The sequence below is a fragment of the Crotalus tigris genome, unplaced genomic scaffold (assembly GCF_016545835.1).
Source record: "Crotalus tigris isolate CLP2741 ecotype Arizona unplaced genomic scaffold, ASM1654583v1 scf7180000017833.3397121, whole genome shotgun sequence".
NCBI classification, from domain to species: domain Eukaryota; kingdom Metazoa; phylum Chordata; class Lepidosauria; order Squamata; family Viperidae; genus Crotalus; species Crotalus tigris.
The window spans coordinates 1,796,031-1,813,117 of NW_024096661.1; the positions used below are offsets into that span (position 1 = coordinate 1,796,031).

The 17,087-nt window shown below is 36.3% G+C and overlaps 1 protein-coding gene across 3 annotated transcripts in view; it reads right to left on the reverse strand.

The window, feature by feature from the left end:
- RNGTT (RNA guanylyltransferase and 5'-phosphatase) overlaps positions 1–17,087 on the reverse strand; it is a 134,520-nt gene that overhangs the window by 107,581 nt on the left and 9,852 nt on the right. For all 3 annotated transcript variants that reach the window (XM_039343100.1, XM_039343099.1, XM_039343098.1), the window contains exons 5-6: positions 13,720–13,795; positions 477–729 (exon numbers count right to left, since the gene is read on the reverse strand). In XM_039343100.1, the coding sequence (XP_039199034.1) occupies positions 477–729; positions 13,720–13,795 (329 nt within the window). The remainder of the gene's footprint in view (positions 1–476; positions 730–13,719; positions 13,796–17,087) is intronic.

Below are 17,087 nucleotides of genomic sequence, written 5' to 3' on the forward strand. Positions count from 1 at the left end.
GGTACCTTAAACAAGATAGTCATCTTATACTGTATGTTAGTTGTACTATCTGTATTCTACCAGCACTCTGTAAAGGAGAGGTCCTTCTTATTTTAACTCAATATTTCAGCAGCAACTCTGTGGTTTCAGTACAGCATGTACAATGGGGAAATGAGAATGCTAAGGTTATGAAATTGTGGGTAATTTATCAGGTTCGAATAGCTTAAATTCAGCAGGCTCAGTTAATATTGACAACGTGTTCGTAACTGGCTTGCCACTGTCTTCTTTCTAAGATCAAGAAAGCAGTATTAAAATTCACAGTGTTTGGGTTTCCAACCTGGTGCCTTAACAATTATACCAAGAAAACTGCAGGGACTGGTCCAGGCAGTTGCCAGGAATCAATACTGACTTGAAGGCACATATTAAAACAGTAATTACAATAACATATTTAAAACAAGTTCAAAAGCATGCTATACTGTGTTCTAGTTCACCATTACCAATTTTAAGTGTTCTTTTCTTTTTCTGCCAGAAAAGGAAGTTGACGAGCAAGCTTCCGATTCTGGAGTTCCCAGCTTGCAGTTCTCTTCCTCCTCGTCTTCATCGTCTTCCTCAAAGCACCATTCTGGTAAAGGAGGTGGTGCTGGCGTATCAGCCACATCGCCGTAACGACGGAAGAGTTCTTTCAAATAGTCACCTTTGTAGATACCAGGTGGTCTGGCTTGAGCAAAAGTAGCCACAGAAGCTTCAATACTGCAAAAAAAAAAAAAAGGTGACATTGTGTGAGACAATGTAGGCGTAAAAAGAAAAATTCGGAAATGGCTCCAAAAAGCCAAGAGCATGAAGCAGAAGCAGATCCAAGAGGCAGCATCAAATATTCCCAACTGGCTCCCATAAAAATCTCACAGCAGTTCTTATTACACTGCCAAGGCTATACTGAGAGGATTCTTAACCGAGGCCTCCCTGTGGGCTGTGAATAGATGTCATGGGACCCATGAACCTGGAGGGCAAAAAATACTATTTTATTTTGACTAACCTTTAACTAAAACTTAGCTTTTCATTCAATAATGTATACAGGCCACAAAGCAATTTACAGGCTGTAGACTCCAAAAATGTTTCTTAACTTCAATAAAGTTAAATCTAAAATTATTACATACTAAAAAAAAAAAGTGCATACCCTTATTACTGAGTTAATGGATTAATAAAGAAGCACATAATATTATTAAAGTACATATTTGCTATTAATATTTTGATATCAACCTTTGAGTTGTATTTATTTAACTGCTTGGCTACCCAACTTGAACAATACATAACTAAATAATTTGTAAACTGGAGTTGCTGAGAATCGAGCAGCATATATGTTTTATTAATTAATTAACAAGGAGACTCTGAGCAGCCTACAAGAAATAATCAAGATAAAAACAACAATCAGGAATTAATAATAAAAATGGCAAAAGGCAGCTTTACATGGAACAACTTACATCCTACAATGATACCTTTAATACCATCAAATAAAAATCTGCCTATCCCAGGTCCTTGGGAAGGACTCAATAAGTGGATAAAAATGCCAAATCCAGTCTAAACATCTGGGTGATAGCATGACAAACCATAATTATAATTCATTTCTTTTATATAGGTAGCTTCGAGTTATGACAGCAATTGGGACCAGAATTTCTGTCACTAAGCAATGTGATCATAAAGTTCAACGTCGTGTGGCCACATTAACGTACTACCAGCCATTTCAGTTGCCATCATAATTAAAGGCCACACGGGACATTGAGGATCAGATCTGATCACAACTTCTGACATCCTGCCAACTTTGCCATTGACTTTGCTTGGGGGAAGCCAGCAAGAAACAATGGAATATCTGGTCACACGGTTGCGGCTTTTATAATGTAATCATGAGCTGGGTAGATCAGGGGTAGGCAACGGCTGGCTCAGGAATTCTGGGAGTTGAAGTCCACAAGTCATTAAAGAGCCAAGGTTGCCTACTCCTGAACTAGATCATAAGCATGTGACTGCAAGGATACTGGAACAGCTGAATTCCAAGGACCGGTCATAAGTACCATTGTTTAGTGCTGTTGTAACTTCAAACAATCAGTAAATGAACGCTCATACTCATAACTCAAGTATTACCTGTAATGCAACCTATATCTACGCATTTAATTTGATGTAATTTAATTTAAATACATTTTATTGAGAAAGCATCCATACATTTCACCAGAAACTCAAAAGAGATTTATGGCACAAAGAACTTACAGTATTTCAAAACTTCTCCCAAACCACAGAAAAGCTAAGGCCTACAAGAATATCACTGAGATCACAGAGCAACTCAATGATAAGTACAGATCATGAATTACCACTGGCCATGCGGAACAACAGAAACAAAAGGATTGTTTCTTCTGTCAAGAAGTAGCTCCCTTTGACCCTCCCTGAAGGTTCATCAGCAGAAAAAACAAGACTACCATGACATCTTAAGAATCACTTAGGTGGCTGATTGGCTGATCATGAAAAACTAAGCACAAATAAACCAGATTTGTCTTTAGATAGGAACCAAGAAATCCCTAGGCCAGGAGTGTCAAACTCGCAATGTCACGTGACGTGACGTATCGCGACTTTTTTTTCCATTGCCGGCAATGGGGTGGGCGCGGTTTCGGCATGACACATCCGGCCCTTAGGCCGGCAGTTTGACACCCCTGCCCTAGGCTGTTGATTAAACTGGAAAATAAAAGCAAAAAGCAAAATCTGGGAAGAAGGGTATGGGAAACCACTGCTGTATCACTGCTCAGAAAACTGCATGAGGTTGCCAGGAGCTAAGCTCAGATCAAAGGAGACTTCACTCTTAACGGTAAACACAGGGAACCCAAGCTTGTTTTTTTCTATCCTCCTTCACAATTCTTTTTTCCTTTATTTTTTATATAGATAAACCCAAGTGTAAGACTATCTAGGCCAGGGGTAGGCAACCTTGTCTCTTTTATGACTCCTGGACTTCAACTCCCAGAATTCCTGAGCCAGCATGGCTCAGCTTGGAAACCTCTCCCTTTCCCCTCAGTAAGGCTGGCTCAGGAATTCTGGGAGTTGAAGTCCACGAGTCATAAAAGAGCCAAGGTTGCCTACCCCTGATTCTAGGCAAATCACTTTGATAGTATGCTTGCCTAAAAACAGTGAAAATGTTTAAAAGTTCTAAACATTTTAAAATAAATAAACATAATTCCTAACTACTAATTACTAAACCTTGGGCTCACAATATATAATGCAGCTATAACACATTTTTCATAATGTGTTAGGTATGAAACTGTCAAGAGAAACAAATGTATTAGGAGATTCGCCTGGGTTTCAGTCTTAAATAATTATTTTTTTTAAATATACTACGCTTTGGGGGAAAATAGAGAACAAAAATTATAAAAGTAATTGCCAATGTATACTATGTTTTAATTACAAAAGAAACAGCCTTGCACTTTGAAAAAAGTGAAGTAGCTGCTAAAGAAGAAAATACAATAAGGCTCCCCAAACAATTACTGTTTTGATGCTCTTTCCTTAAACAAGCTATAAAACAGCATTTTCTCACATCTATATTTCTTCTACATTCACATGTCTAAGAAATAAATGGTAATAGAATATTCTTTAGGAAATGTATTCTCATAAACACAAATACTAAATGTCTAGTTGAAACAGCACTGTAACAAAGGAGACTTTTTAAAATGTGATGATTGTGTTAAACTATTATCTTGAAGAAATTCTCCCCTAGATTCCACCCTTTCCACCATTTTTAGAAAATACTTTAAATCTGCTAGATTGTCAGCACTTCTGCCTTGTAAAGGTGAGCAGAAAAGAACAAGAAGAACTACAATTATTTATTTATTCATTTAGCTACCATCTCTTGTATGCTACTCAATTCAAAACAATTCCAACCAATATACTATATCTTTAGTAGATACAAAATAACTGTATTTAGTGTTTTCGGGTTATAATTTGGAGAATGTTAGAAATATAAAATTAAAATCTGGCAGCACATAAATAATGCAAACAAATGTATGACAACAACACAATAAAACAGTTTTCTGATCAAAAGAAGCATCTCCTCTCAGTGGCATAAAAGGCACATTGATAGCTAAATGATAAAACTGGAAAACTTTAGTTCCAAATATAGTAAGCGTAAAATCCGTTGAAATATTCACCAAAGCAAAGCCACAAGACACTTTGGAACACTTAAAACCGTAATAGAATATTAGGCAGGAAAGATTTAATACAGTAAAAGACATTCATACAAAAAATGGAATCTGGCAATCTCCACAGAACCCAAACGCACAAAAAGTAGGCCTACTGAAGGGCTTCCTAAAACAGTGGGGCAGGATGTCATTTTCTGCTAAACACAGGATATCTCTCCACTTGACTGTGATTCCAAATTAAAGATGATGACTTCAGCAATAAGCAATGGATTTTTTTTTTTAGAGAAATGGCATGCTTTGAGAATATCAAAAAAAGGAGAGAATGTAATTGAATACAAACTGTAACTATTACAGGAGATACTGTAAAATAGTATTAATATGTGTCTAGACACCACTGAAGTGTGAAAAATGTAGGAACATTAAAAAACAGTTACTGCTGGCATCCAGCATTCAACGTTTCATTATTGGAGAAAAGCAATAAAGGTTCTTCAAGAATCTTCCAGTTCACCTGAGCATTTGACAAAGAAACTGTATTTCTCAAATTCTAACTTTTCCTGGATATAATCTTCCAGTTGTCTAAATAAAATGTACAAACATATCTCAACGATCTTGAAATTTTAAATCATATCAAGCACAACAAATGAATACTATTTCAGTGTATACAACTGCGTACCCAAGCCACACTGGTTTTTTTTTTAAGTATTATTAAATGCAAATGTAGTATTTTCAAAACTGGGACTTTTCTCTTATCACATACAGAGCACAGATTATGCTTCGCTCTTGAATAAAATAGATTTATCCCTGGGTATGTATAAGATTACCCTTTTACAAAAACTGTTCACCCTGGAATAACCAATTTGCTCAGCAGAGAGCCTGTTAATGTCAGCTATTCTTTAGAAGAGGTTATTTTCAAGCATGAGGGCATAATAAGCATCTCTCTTTGCATCTTGAAAGCAGCCACATCTTTTATCATGCTAATGACAGAGTTATGAAAGCATATGCACATGCATAACTGACCTTGCTTCCTCCTACAATCTGTCATGCAGCCACTGTTAAAAACAGTCTGCCTTCTTTCTCATGTAATTATCAATTTTCACCCTTCCTCCCCCCCCCATTATATGCCTGCCAATTTAATACTATACTTCACATTTCTGATGAAATATCCTCCAGTCCATTTATGCCAAAATAAAGCACGTTAATATTTAATATGCCACAAGCAGCAGCTGCACAAGCCCAGAAAAAGATCTGGCTGATTTAATGATTCAAAAACTTCTTACACATCCCGCACATTGCAATGCACTTCTTTCAAAGGAAGGTCACGCAGCTGACTCCGCGCCTAAGGCAGGACCAGAACTCTCGATCTCCTGATTCCTAGCCTGATGCGTTCACCACTACATCAAACTGGCTCTTGAAGAATACTTTTTATAGATATGCAAAATGTTTGCATGTCTCCTTAAAATCATCTCTACGTCGTTGTAGGCTGAGGGTTGTTTTAATGGGCTTTTCTTGGTTTTATTTTCTTTTAACCTTATGCAAGGTTTTTGTTTTTATTTTTGTTTTAGTTTTGGTCTTGATTAGGGGTCTTCAGACTTGGCCCTTTTATGACTTGTGGACTTCAACTCCCAGAATTCCTCAGCCAGCGTGGCACGCTGTCTGAGGAAGTCTGGGAGCTGAAGTCCACAAGTCATAAAAGGGCCAAGTTTGAAGATCCCTGGTCTTGATGCTTTGCTTGCTTAAAAGAAGAACAAAGGAGAAGCGACATAGCGTTCACCAAGTTCGAAAAGTCACAAAACGTTATTTTCTAAAATCTACAGGATATGTCGGATTGGGCCAAAGTTCAAATTATGGGAATCAAGCAAAATGACTGTATGTCATTTTGATGCGAACATGTATAGAACTACAGGTAGTCCTCAACTTACAACAATTCATTTAGTGACCGTTCAAAGTTACAACGGCACTGAAAACAGTGAGCGGTGACCGTTTTTCACACTTATGACCGTTTAGCATCTCCACGGTCATGTGATCAAAATGCAGACGCTTGGCAACAGACACATATTGATGACCACTGCAGTATCCTGGGGTCACGTGATCAACTTTTGTAACCTTCTGACAAGCAAAGTCAATGGGGAAGCCAAATTCACTTAACCAACATGTTACTAACAAGAGCAGTGATTCACTTAACAACTGTGGCAAGAAAGGTTGTAAAATGGGTCAAAATTCACTTAACTGTCTCACTTAGCAACAGAAAGTTTGGGCTCAATTGTGGTCATAAGTCAAGAACTACCCGTAGAGACTGGAGAGAAGAGTAAGTAGGAACATTTACCGTATTTTCCAGCGTATAAGACGATTGGGCGTATAAGACAACCCCCAACTTTGGAGAAGATCTGCATGGTTAGAAAGTCGTCTTATACGCCGGAAAATACAGTATTTTCTGGCCTATAAGATGACTGGGCATATAAGACGACCCCTGACTTCAGAGAAGATTTGCATGGTTTAGAAAGTTGTCTTATACGCCGGAAATTACAGTATGTTTTTTGACAAGTCTGCTTTTCTATGAAATATTTATTGCGCTAACTGCAGCATTTCTAGAAGGGAAAGAGAACTCAGTGTTTAATTTTATCACTTGTTCATTATACTGTCATTCACTCTCCTGCTATATGACAAAAGTTTTTTTTTTTTATTGAATTTTTTTCAAAAATTTTACAAATAAACATCCACCCCCCCCTCCCAAACCACCCCGCCCTCCCCCCCCCGACTTCCCAGAACTGAGTATAGGATTATTTAACAAATTTTAAAAAATAACGTATACAATTTATAAGATAATTAATAATAATAATAAGAATCATAATAATAATATATATAATAATAATATACGTAAAAAAAGGAAGAAAAAAGGGAAAAAGAAAAGAGAGAGAGAAAGAAAAAAGAAAGAGGTAGGCGAAAAATAAAACATATATAGAAAAGTATATAAATAATAATACAAAGAAGAAAGAAAGAAAGAAAAAAAAACAATCATTACAAGTTATAAAAAGGCTAAATAATATTTTTCCATATCTAAATTATGTTGTATAAAATTTATCCATTTTTCCCATACCGCAAAAAATTTCTCTTGAGATTGCTCCTTTAAAAAAGCCGAAATCTTTGCCATTTCTGCCAAATACGAAACTTTATAAAACCACTCTTGTAAAATAGGCAAGGATTCCTTCTTCCAATATTGTCCTATTAACAGCCTAGCGGCTGTAATCAAATTTAGCATCAATATAACCTCCCTAGCATCACAATCAGTAACAATACCTAATAAAAATAATTGCGGAGTAAATTTTACCCTCCTTCTAAAAATTCTCTGAATATTCCACCATATCTTAATCCAAAAAGCTTTTATATGCTTACACGTCCACCAGATATGATAATAAGTAGCATCCAAGTGTCCACATCTCCAGCATTTCGGCTGTAAATTAGAGTACATAATGGACATTTTCTTTGGATCAAGGTGCCATCTATAAAACATCTTATAAAAATTCTCTCTTAAATTTTGCGCTTGTGTGAATTTAACATTTCTTGTCCAAATAAGTTCCCAAGTATCCATTGAAATCGATTCACCAATATTCTGTGCCCATTTAATCATACAATCTTTAACTAATTCAGATTCTGAATCCAATTCCACTAAAACCCCATAAACTCTCTTAATATGGGTTGGCCTTTGATCTCTTACTTGTTTTAGGAAAGTTTCATCTTCTCTAAGCCAGCCCATTTTACAATCCATCTTCCATCTGTCCACTATTTGTCTATATTGGAACCATGAATAAGTTAGATTTTCATGTATTAGTTCTTCCAAAGATTTTAACTGCCAGTCTTGGCCATCCCATCTAAGTAACTGTGCATAAGAAACCATATCCATATTAACCCCTTTCCTTATACCTTCTATGGCATGCCGAGGTATAGCCCATAATGGTATTTTAAAATCAAATTTATAATACTTCCTCCACACTCTAAGCAAAGAGATTCTTATAATATGAGACTTAAAAACCCAATCCACTTTTTTATTAAATATTAAATAGGCATGCCATCCAAAAAGTAAATCCCAACCTTCCAAATGAAGTATTTCTATATTTGTTAAATTCACCCAATCGCTGATCAATGTTAGTACTACAGCATCATAATACAATTTCATATTTGGTACCTTGAGTCCACCTCTCTCACGAAAATCTTGCATTATTTTAAGTTTCACCCTTGGTTTTTTCCCTGCCCAAACAAATTTATTAATACCTTTTTGCCATTCATCTAAATTACGATCACTCTTTAAAATAGGTAACATTTGAAACAGAAAAATAAACTTTGGCAGGACATTCATTTTAATAACTGCAATTCTACCCATAAGGGATAACTGTAAATTGTTCCAATTTTTTAAATCCTTCTGTATCTCCGTCCACAACTTTTCATAATTATTTTTATACAGTTTTGCATTGGAAGCAGATAATGTAACCCCAAAATATTTTACCTTATCAACAATTTCAAAGTCTGTTAACTTAACTAAAACCTGTTTATCACCATTAGTCATATTTTTAGCTAATATTTTGGTCTTATTATTATTAATTTTAAAACCAGAAACACGTCCATATTGTTGGATCAATTGTAATAATTTTACCACCGAACAAATAGGTTGAGACAAAGTAACAACCAAGTCATCTGCAAAGGCTCTTAATTTATATTCTTTTTTATTAATTTCTATTCCTTTTATTTCTTGAGACTCCCGAATTTTAATCAACAATATTTCCAATGTTAAAACAAACAATAACGGGGATAACGGGCATCCCTGTCTTGTACCTTTTTCTATTACAAAAGCCTCTGACAAACCCCCATTTACAATAAGTTGAGCAGTCTGTTTTTGATATATATTAGATAGTACTTGTAATATATTTTGTCCAAAATTCATCTCCTTAATTAAACATAACATAAACTGCCAGTTCACTTGGTCAAAGGCTTTTTCAGCATCCAAAAATATCAAGCCTGCAGAGACTTGGTTATTCTTTTCTAAATACTCTAATAAGTTAATAATTTGTCTAACATTATTTTTCATATACCTTCCAGTTATAAAACCCGATTGATCCTTATGTATAATCTGCTGCAAAATCCCCATAAACCTATTAGCTAAAATTTTTGCAAAAATTTTATAATCCACATTTAAAAGAGATATAGGCCTATAATTTTTAGGCAATGTAAGATCTTGATTGTCTTTTGGAATCAGTGATATAAATGCATTACGCCAAGATGGAGGGATCTCTAACCCCTGTAATAAGTTATTAAACAATTCACACAACGGTTGAGTCATCTCTTCTACTAGAGTTTTATAATAAATAGATGTCAACCCATCCGTACCCGGCGCTTTGCCCAATTTCAATTGTTTAATAGCTGTAACAATTTCTTCCTTAGTAATTAAACCATTAATCTCTTTTTCCTGATCTTCTGTTAATTTAGGAAAATTAACTTTACCTAAATAATTGTTTATATCTGTAGTTTGAATATTAGTACTCTTGTATAATTTTTGGTAGTATTCTAAAAAAGATTTCTTAATCAATTCTTTCTGATAAACCAATTTACCATTATAATTTATTTTATCTATATTCCTCTGTTTCTGTTTCTTTCTTAACTGATAAGCCAACCATCTCCCTGGTTTATTAGCATTACAAAATGTATTTTGTTTCATAAATAATAAATTGGTTGCAGCTTGATCAGCCATCAACATGTTAAATTGTGTTTTTAACAGTTTTATAGCTCCTTTCACCTTTTCATCTAAAGGATTTGAAATTAGGAGTTTCTCTTTTAATTTAATCTCCTCTTCTAAATCTTTACGTTTCTGAATCTGTTTCTGTCTATGCAAGTTATTCATTTTTATCAAAATACCACGCATAAAAGCTTTACTTGCATCCCACACCATTGACATTGATGTTCCCTTATTCATATTTAAAGCAAAATATTCCTTTAAACATTCCTTTAGTTTATGAACATTTTTTTCTTGTTTAAATAAATTCTCATTCACCCTCCAGGATCTCCTGTCTTCTTTCTCAGCAAACAGTTCCATCCAAACTGGACTATGATCAGACAATGTCCTAGGAAAAATTTTTACATTCTTCACCCTGTTGTATAAATCTGTTGTAATAAAAAAAAAATCAATTCTTGAGAAAGATTGGTGTCTATCTGAGAAGAAGGTAAAGTCCCTTTCTTCCTGGTTACGTTCACGCCAATAGTCTCTCAATTCCCAATCTTCTTTCATGTCAAAGAAGGCTTTAGGTAGTTTAGCCTGTTTAAAAAAAGTAGAAGAGCCTTTTTTATCCTTTTGTATATCTAAGACACCATTCCAGTCTCCCATTAAAATCACAGATCTATAGTCCAACAAGGTTATTTTCTGATGTAGCAACCTGTAGAATTGCTCCTGTTGCTGGTTTGGTGCATACAGCCCCACGATAAGAATTTTCTTGCCATATAAACCAAGTTCAAGCATAACATATCTTCCATGAGGATCTGATTCTAACAGGATAGCAGATAAATTCTTCTTAACATAGATTACCACACCCCCTTTTTTCCCAGGGGCGGGAGATACAAAATGAGATCCCAAACGAGGATTGTTTAAGTATTTTTGGTCTTTAGATGTAATATGAGTTTCTTGCAAACAGATAATATCATTGTTGTGTTGCTTTAAATAATGGTAGATTTTTTTTCTCTTTTGAGGAATATTTAATCCATTAACATTCCAGGTCAGGAGCTTTGCCATCTCCCTTGGCCTTGAGCCTGGAGAAGATCCCCTCAAATTCTGCTACTGAAGAGTATGTTGCAGAGCTTTTGGGTCTTGCTCCTCCCACCGGCATTGAGACAATTTGCTGAGTAGATTCTTTAATTTCTTTTTCTTTTTTCTGTTGTTCTTTTTCTTTGCGTTTATGTGCTGCACGGGTCATTCTCTGTTCTTTAACCTCTGCTTGGGACATCCATACCACCTGTCCAGCAGTCATCACACCTGTACCTTCAGGTTTCTGTTCCATCTCTTTATCACTCAAGACTTTGTGCATCATGGGCAGAGGTGAGCCTGCACCCAGGACCGTTTTGTAAAAATCCTTAGCTTTAGCAACTGTATTAAGTCTGTAACGTGTCCCCGCATGGCTCAGGACAATACCCATCGGAATCTCCCATCTAAATGGCATCAGTCTTGCTTTAAGTTCATTTGCTAAAAAAGCAAAATCTTTTCTGCTTCTTAAAATTTTAGGTGGAATTTCCTTTAATATAATAATATCTTGGGCAGCAATCTGGAATCTTTTGTTGTAGAAAATTTGCAAAATCTGGTTTCGCAAAGACTTCTTAGCAAAATATATCACCACATCTCTAGGCAGATTCTTCTGTTTTGCAACCCAAGAATTAACTCTATAAATTCTTTCCACTTCCCCACGTAACTCATCTTTATCTATGTTCAAAATAACAGCCAAGTCATTAATCACCATTTCCATCAAGTCTTGGGTTTTATCTTCTTTCAGGCCTCTTATTCTCAAAGCATATTCCATCTGTCTATACTGGAACATAAGAATATCATCTTGTGAAGCTTCCACTTTTTTCTCCATATCTTGGAATTTATAATCCAAAAGTTCTACTGTTTCTTCAATTTCCTCCACTCTAGAGTCCAGCTTCACGACCACTGAGGCCACTCCAGATAAAGCTAAAAGTATATCATCCCTCAAAATAGTATTATTCTGTTCTAAAAGTTCCTTCATCTCTTGCTTCATTTCTTCCTTACTTTCAGATTTATTCTGTTCCAACAATTGCTTCATTTCCTCCCTAAACTGTGACACAGCATTTACCATTATTTCTTTAATGTCTTGTGCTGATGTACCAGATGGGGGAGGTGAAGGTGGAGTAGTTTTAGGTTGCTGCACTGAGGGTATTATTTTAAGTTGTTGTTGCCCAGTAGAAGTAACAGGAGAAGAGATTACCTTAGGAACTGTAGTGGCTGGTTGTCGTTTTGAAGCCATTTTAATTTATCTTCCTTTCTTCATAAAAATACCAGTAAAAAATAAAAAATCCAAAAGATTAAAAATAAAATAAAATAGAATAAAATAGAATCAATTTAGAAAACTCCCAGAAGATAAAAAAAAACTTAAAAAAGAAAACAGTATTAAGCAATAATTCAGCCAGTCCGTCTTTCAAAAGAAAAACTTTCAAAACGCCATTTTACTTTCACTCTCACTTTTCCGCCCGCGAGAAAAAAAAAAGAAGCTCAAAAAATAAAAATAAAAAAAAATCAGCACATACTAAATAAACTAAATAAACTAAATAAACTAAAAAAAAATAAAATAAAGCTAAACTATAAATAAAGTCCTTTAAACAGTTCTGTCCGGTTTAAAATTACTCACGGTTACTTTAAATACGGAGATGGTAGCGGCGTTTCGCTTTGTTTCCGAAGAAACAAAGACAGCTGAGAGGCGGAGAAGGCAATGAACTCCGAGGGAGCACTCTTTCTACCCCCCTAAAATAAAAATCCAGGGAAGGTTAAGAGGTTCTACCTCTATTCATGCGATCTCTACCCCTTCCCTTCGCCCGGGAAGAGGATTGCGAGCCGCGGGCCAGCTGATGAACGCTGTGCTCCGCGGATCTAACACCATCTCAGGAGGACGGCTACAAAGTAGCCGCCATCTCCACCGCCTTAACCACCGGAACATGACAAAAGTTTATGAATAGTTCATGAAATTCAAAAAGGTGTTGGGGGAAAAAAAATAATGTAAGCCACCATGAGTCTGATCAAGTTTCGTAGCACACAAAGTTAATAGCAACAGCAATAATAAAGGTAAACTAAGGAGAAAGGGTTTTTTTTTCCAAATTTCAAGCCAAAAACAGACATCAAGTCAAAATGAATTACCTTCAGAACATCTGAAACAGCTCAAACTTTTTTCTAAAAGTCCAGATCAGTCTTGAAATAAATTAATCGAAATATTTCTATCTAACAATAATAAAAAATCCACCAAAGAATATTTAGAAATATTATTTTGCCTCCTGGAAAGTTGGCAGATAATATATAACACAAAATATTATGTTTTTATGGGGCGGTGCAGTGGCTTAGTGATTAAGACGCTGGTCTTGTTGGCAGGAAAGCTGGCAGCCCAAGTTCCAGACCCAAGTACCACAGGACGGGTTGAGCTCCTGTTACTTTCCTCAGCTCCTGCCAACTTAGCAGTTCAAAAGCATGCAAATTTGAGTAAATAAATAGGTATCCCTTCCATCGGAAAGTAACAGTGCTCCGTGACATCATGTTGGCCACGTGACCATGGAAATGTCTTCAGACAGGACTGGCTCAATGCCTTTGAAACAGAGATGAGCACTGCCACCTGTAGTCAGCAATGACTAACAGAGTAAAATCCACAGGGATTCCTTACTTTTATTAGGTTTTATAGCCACTTTAATTTGTATACCCCACTAGCAAGACATAGTAAAAAAATCCATAATTAATGACATCGATGACCTATGTAAAATAAAGTCATTATGCTATTATTGCTATAGTATTGCCAAAAAGTGTCGTCTTTTTTTAAAAAATAATTACCTCCAATCCAACTTTTCAACCAGAAAGGCACAGATAAGGAATCCAGTACGATTGAAACCATGTGTACAGTGAACACCTAGAAGACAAAAATTGAAGAAAAAAATATAATTGCAATTACCAAGCTCACTTAAAAGCATCAGGAACATTTGCTTGTCATAATCACTCCCCTTACAAGGGAATTAGTTCTCAGGTAGTAGAATTAGGTGATAATTCATCTCTTCTCATACCAACTACTTCTTCCTTCTCTCCAAGAGGAAATTAGAGCATGAACAGGGCCGATCATATAAACACTTCCTCAAATAAACAAACATCTCAGTTCTTTGCTTTGCACATTCAAAACAAAACTAGGGATTGAGGGCAATCTATGAATATGGAAGGCATTTTTCCAACCACTTTTCAATCATCGTTCTCTAGCTCTAAAGTGACAGCAAATATCACTAGCTACTGACGCATGATGAAAAAAATATATACTGTAAGTTTCTGGATACATTTTAAGAATATTTCTATCAGAATTGGGGGGAAAAGGCATTCATTATATTTTGCATATACACATTTAGCAGGGAAAGCCAGGACAATAGTCTGTTTTTTCAATACAATATAGTATACTCGCTGAGTTGTCATATTCTTTTGAATGAATGTATACTTCTCTCAACAAACTTCTGACAAAGTCACATTATATTCCATTCATACCAAAACTCTGCATATAAATAACTATATCAATGGCTTTAAATATCTGACTGAACCATAGACACACTGAACAAATTTAGCAACTGAAACCAGGAAAGGGAAAAATGCACTTATTTATATGAAATTAAATATGTAGGGTAGGGTAGGGTAGGGTAGGGTAGGGTAGGGTAGAGTGGGGTGGGGTAAGGTAGGGTAGGGTAGGGTAGGGTAGGGTAGGGTGGAATGGAATGGAATGGAATGGAATGGAATGGAATGGAATGGAATAGAATAGAATAGAATAGAATAGAATAGAATAGAATAGAATAGAATAGAATAGAATAGAATAGAATAGAATAGAATAGAATAGAATAGAATAGAATAGAATAGAAGCTGGAAGGGACCTTGGTGGTCTTCTAGTCCAGCCCCTGCTCAAGCAGGAAAACCTATACCATTTTAGACAAGTGACTGTCCAGTCTCTTCTTAAAAACTTCCAGTGTTGGAGCATTCACAGCTTCTGGAGGCAGGTTGTTCCACTGATTAATTGTTCTAACTGTCAGGAAATTTCTCCTTAGTTCTAGGTTGCTTTTCTCTTTGGTTAGTTTCCCTCCATTGCTTCTTGTCCTGCCTTCAGGCGCTTTGGAGAATAGCTTGACTCCCTCTTCTTTGGGGAAGCCCCTGAGATATTGGAACACTGCTATCATGTCCCCCCTCATCCTTCTCTTCATTAAACTTGACATACCCAAATATAAAGGTATTTCTTTTAACATCATCAGAGCTTGAGTCCACCACCTTTCCACACCCTGTTAAACTGAGGCAACAGATATCCTGTACTTTCTGGTTCTCATCCACCACCACCACCACCATCTTCTTTCTCATGAGGATCTGGAGAAGAAAATTCTTTCCTGGCACAGTAGCTTCTTCTTGCCTCTATCTGTTATCACTTACAGTCAGATTTTTTTTTTATGATCCATCCTGATTACTGGCACTTAAGAGGCTAGCCATTAACACGCTGCTTAGTCCAACTTACACAGGGACAAAATGCTACTGTTGCAACATAAGGGGGGGAATTCTTCGTAGGACACTTAGTTAACAACACTCACAATTGGTGAAATATGTTGCCTACATAGCACAAAAAAGAGCATCAGGCAGTTTACGGGAAGAAAGTATATTCAGCAGCTATTCTGGATTCAGAATAGCTTTCATCTTGATATTAATTGCTGAAATGAGGGCTACTGCTCCATCTAAGTCTTACAGGATTGCCAGAAACCAGTTACTATTAAGGGCCATATTTCTGGAATAGATGGGCCTCAGGACTCTCCTATTCTCATAGGATTTTTCTCTCACTAGCTTCTATTTTAATACAGTTTAAAACTGATTGTGCATCAGCAATCAGCAACTGTTACAAGAACATTCTAAAGACAGCATTCAATTAAAACAGGGGTCTTCAAACTTGGCCCTTTTATGACTTGTGGACTTCAATTCTCAGAATTCCTCAGCCAGCTTTGAGGTCCACAAGTCATAAAAGGGCCAAGTTTGAAGACCCCTGAATTAAAACAATGAACCAGTAGCACTTAAAAAAAAAAATCCAAAAACACTTCTGCCTTATTTCTGTGGTAATGTCTCCATCTAGTGGCCAAGAAAAAAAGCAATTCTTAAAAATGATATCAAAGTATCCAGTTCACAGTTTTAAAATTCAAATGAGGCTGTCAAACAGTGGAATATTCCATAATAACGGTTACAATTATTCTGGACAGCAACTTATGAGAGCAAATAAGTTTGCTCAGGAGCACTGTCTTCCATGGTTTTCATAATGTTTCAATACTGGACTAAGACTCTGCATTAGTTTTGAAACCCCCAAATCTGTCTAAATTAGCTCAATTCGATTATGTGCCATGAAGCTGGTGTTGAGTTTTAGTAACTAGCTCAGGGGTCTTCAAACCTGGCCCTTTTATGACTTGTGGACTTCAACTCCCAGAATTCCTCAGCCAGCGTTGCTGGCTGAGGAATTCTGGGAGTTGAAGTCCACAAGTCATAAAAGGGCCAAGTTTGAAGATCCCTGAACTAAATAGATCTGCTTCAAGATTACCTGTTCCCCACCTGCCCTCCAAGTCTTTAAATGTGCACCCAGTGATTGAAACCCTCCATCTTGCTGTCGGTCATCTTCTTTCACTCTACCTTTCCCAGCATTACAGACTTCTCAAGAGAGCTAGGCCTTCACATACTAGGTCCAAATTTGGGGGGATTTGAACCCTCATTTGTGTTTCAAACGAGACCTCTGGACTGTCCTATGATGCGTCCCATTTGTTTTCTGAACTATGAATGCTATTTTCAAGAGTCTTCCCTAACAACCAAGTTGAAAAGGATCTCATGGTGGTTATCTGGTCTCTTCATCTTTTACTTCGTTGTCTGCCTGATAACAATCTTTGTTAGCACAGATGGTATCCATGTACATTTTCCAAGGCTTTTAGTGCTACCCCACACCACATGCTGGTCAACAGCAGATTTGTTGATTTCTTGTTCCTTTACACTGCTAGCCAATCCTAAAAGACAGAAACTATCCATCTCTTCAACTTCTTCTATTCTAACACTGGTTTGCTAGACTTGTCATTAGTTTGGTCTTCTTCATATTTCATTATAGTACTATTTTCCCTCTGTGTCCCTTGACTTCCATTGCTAGAGCTTGAATCATTCACGGTTTATCG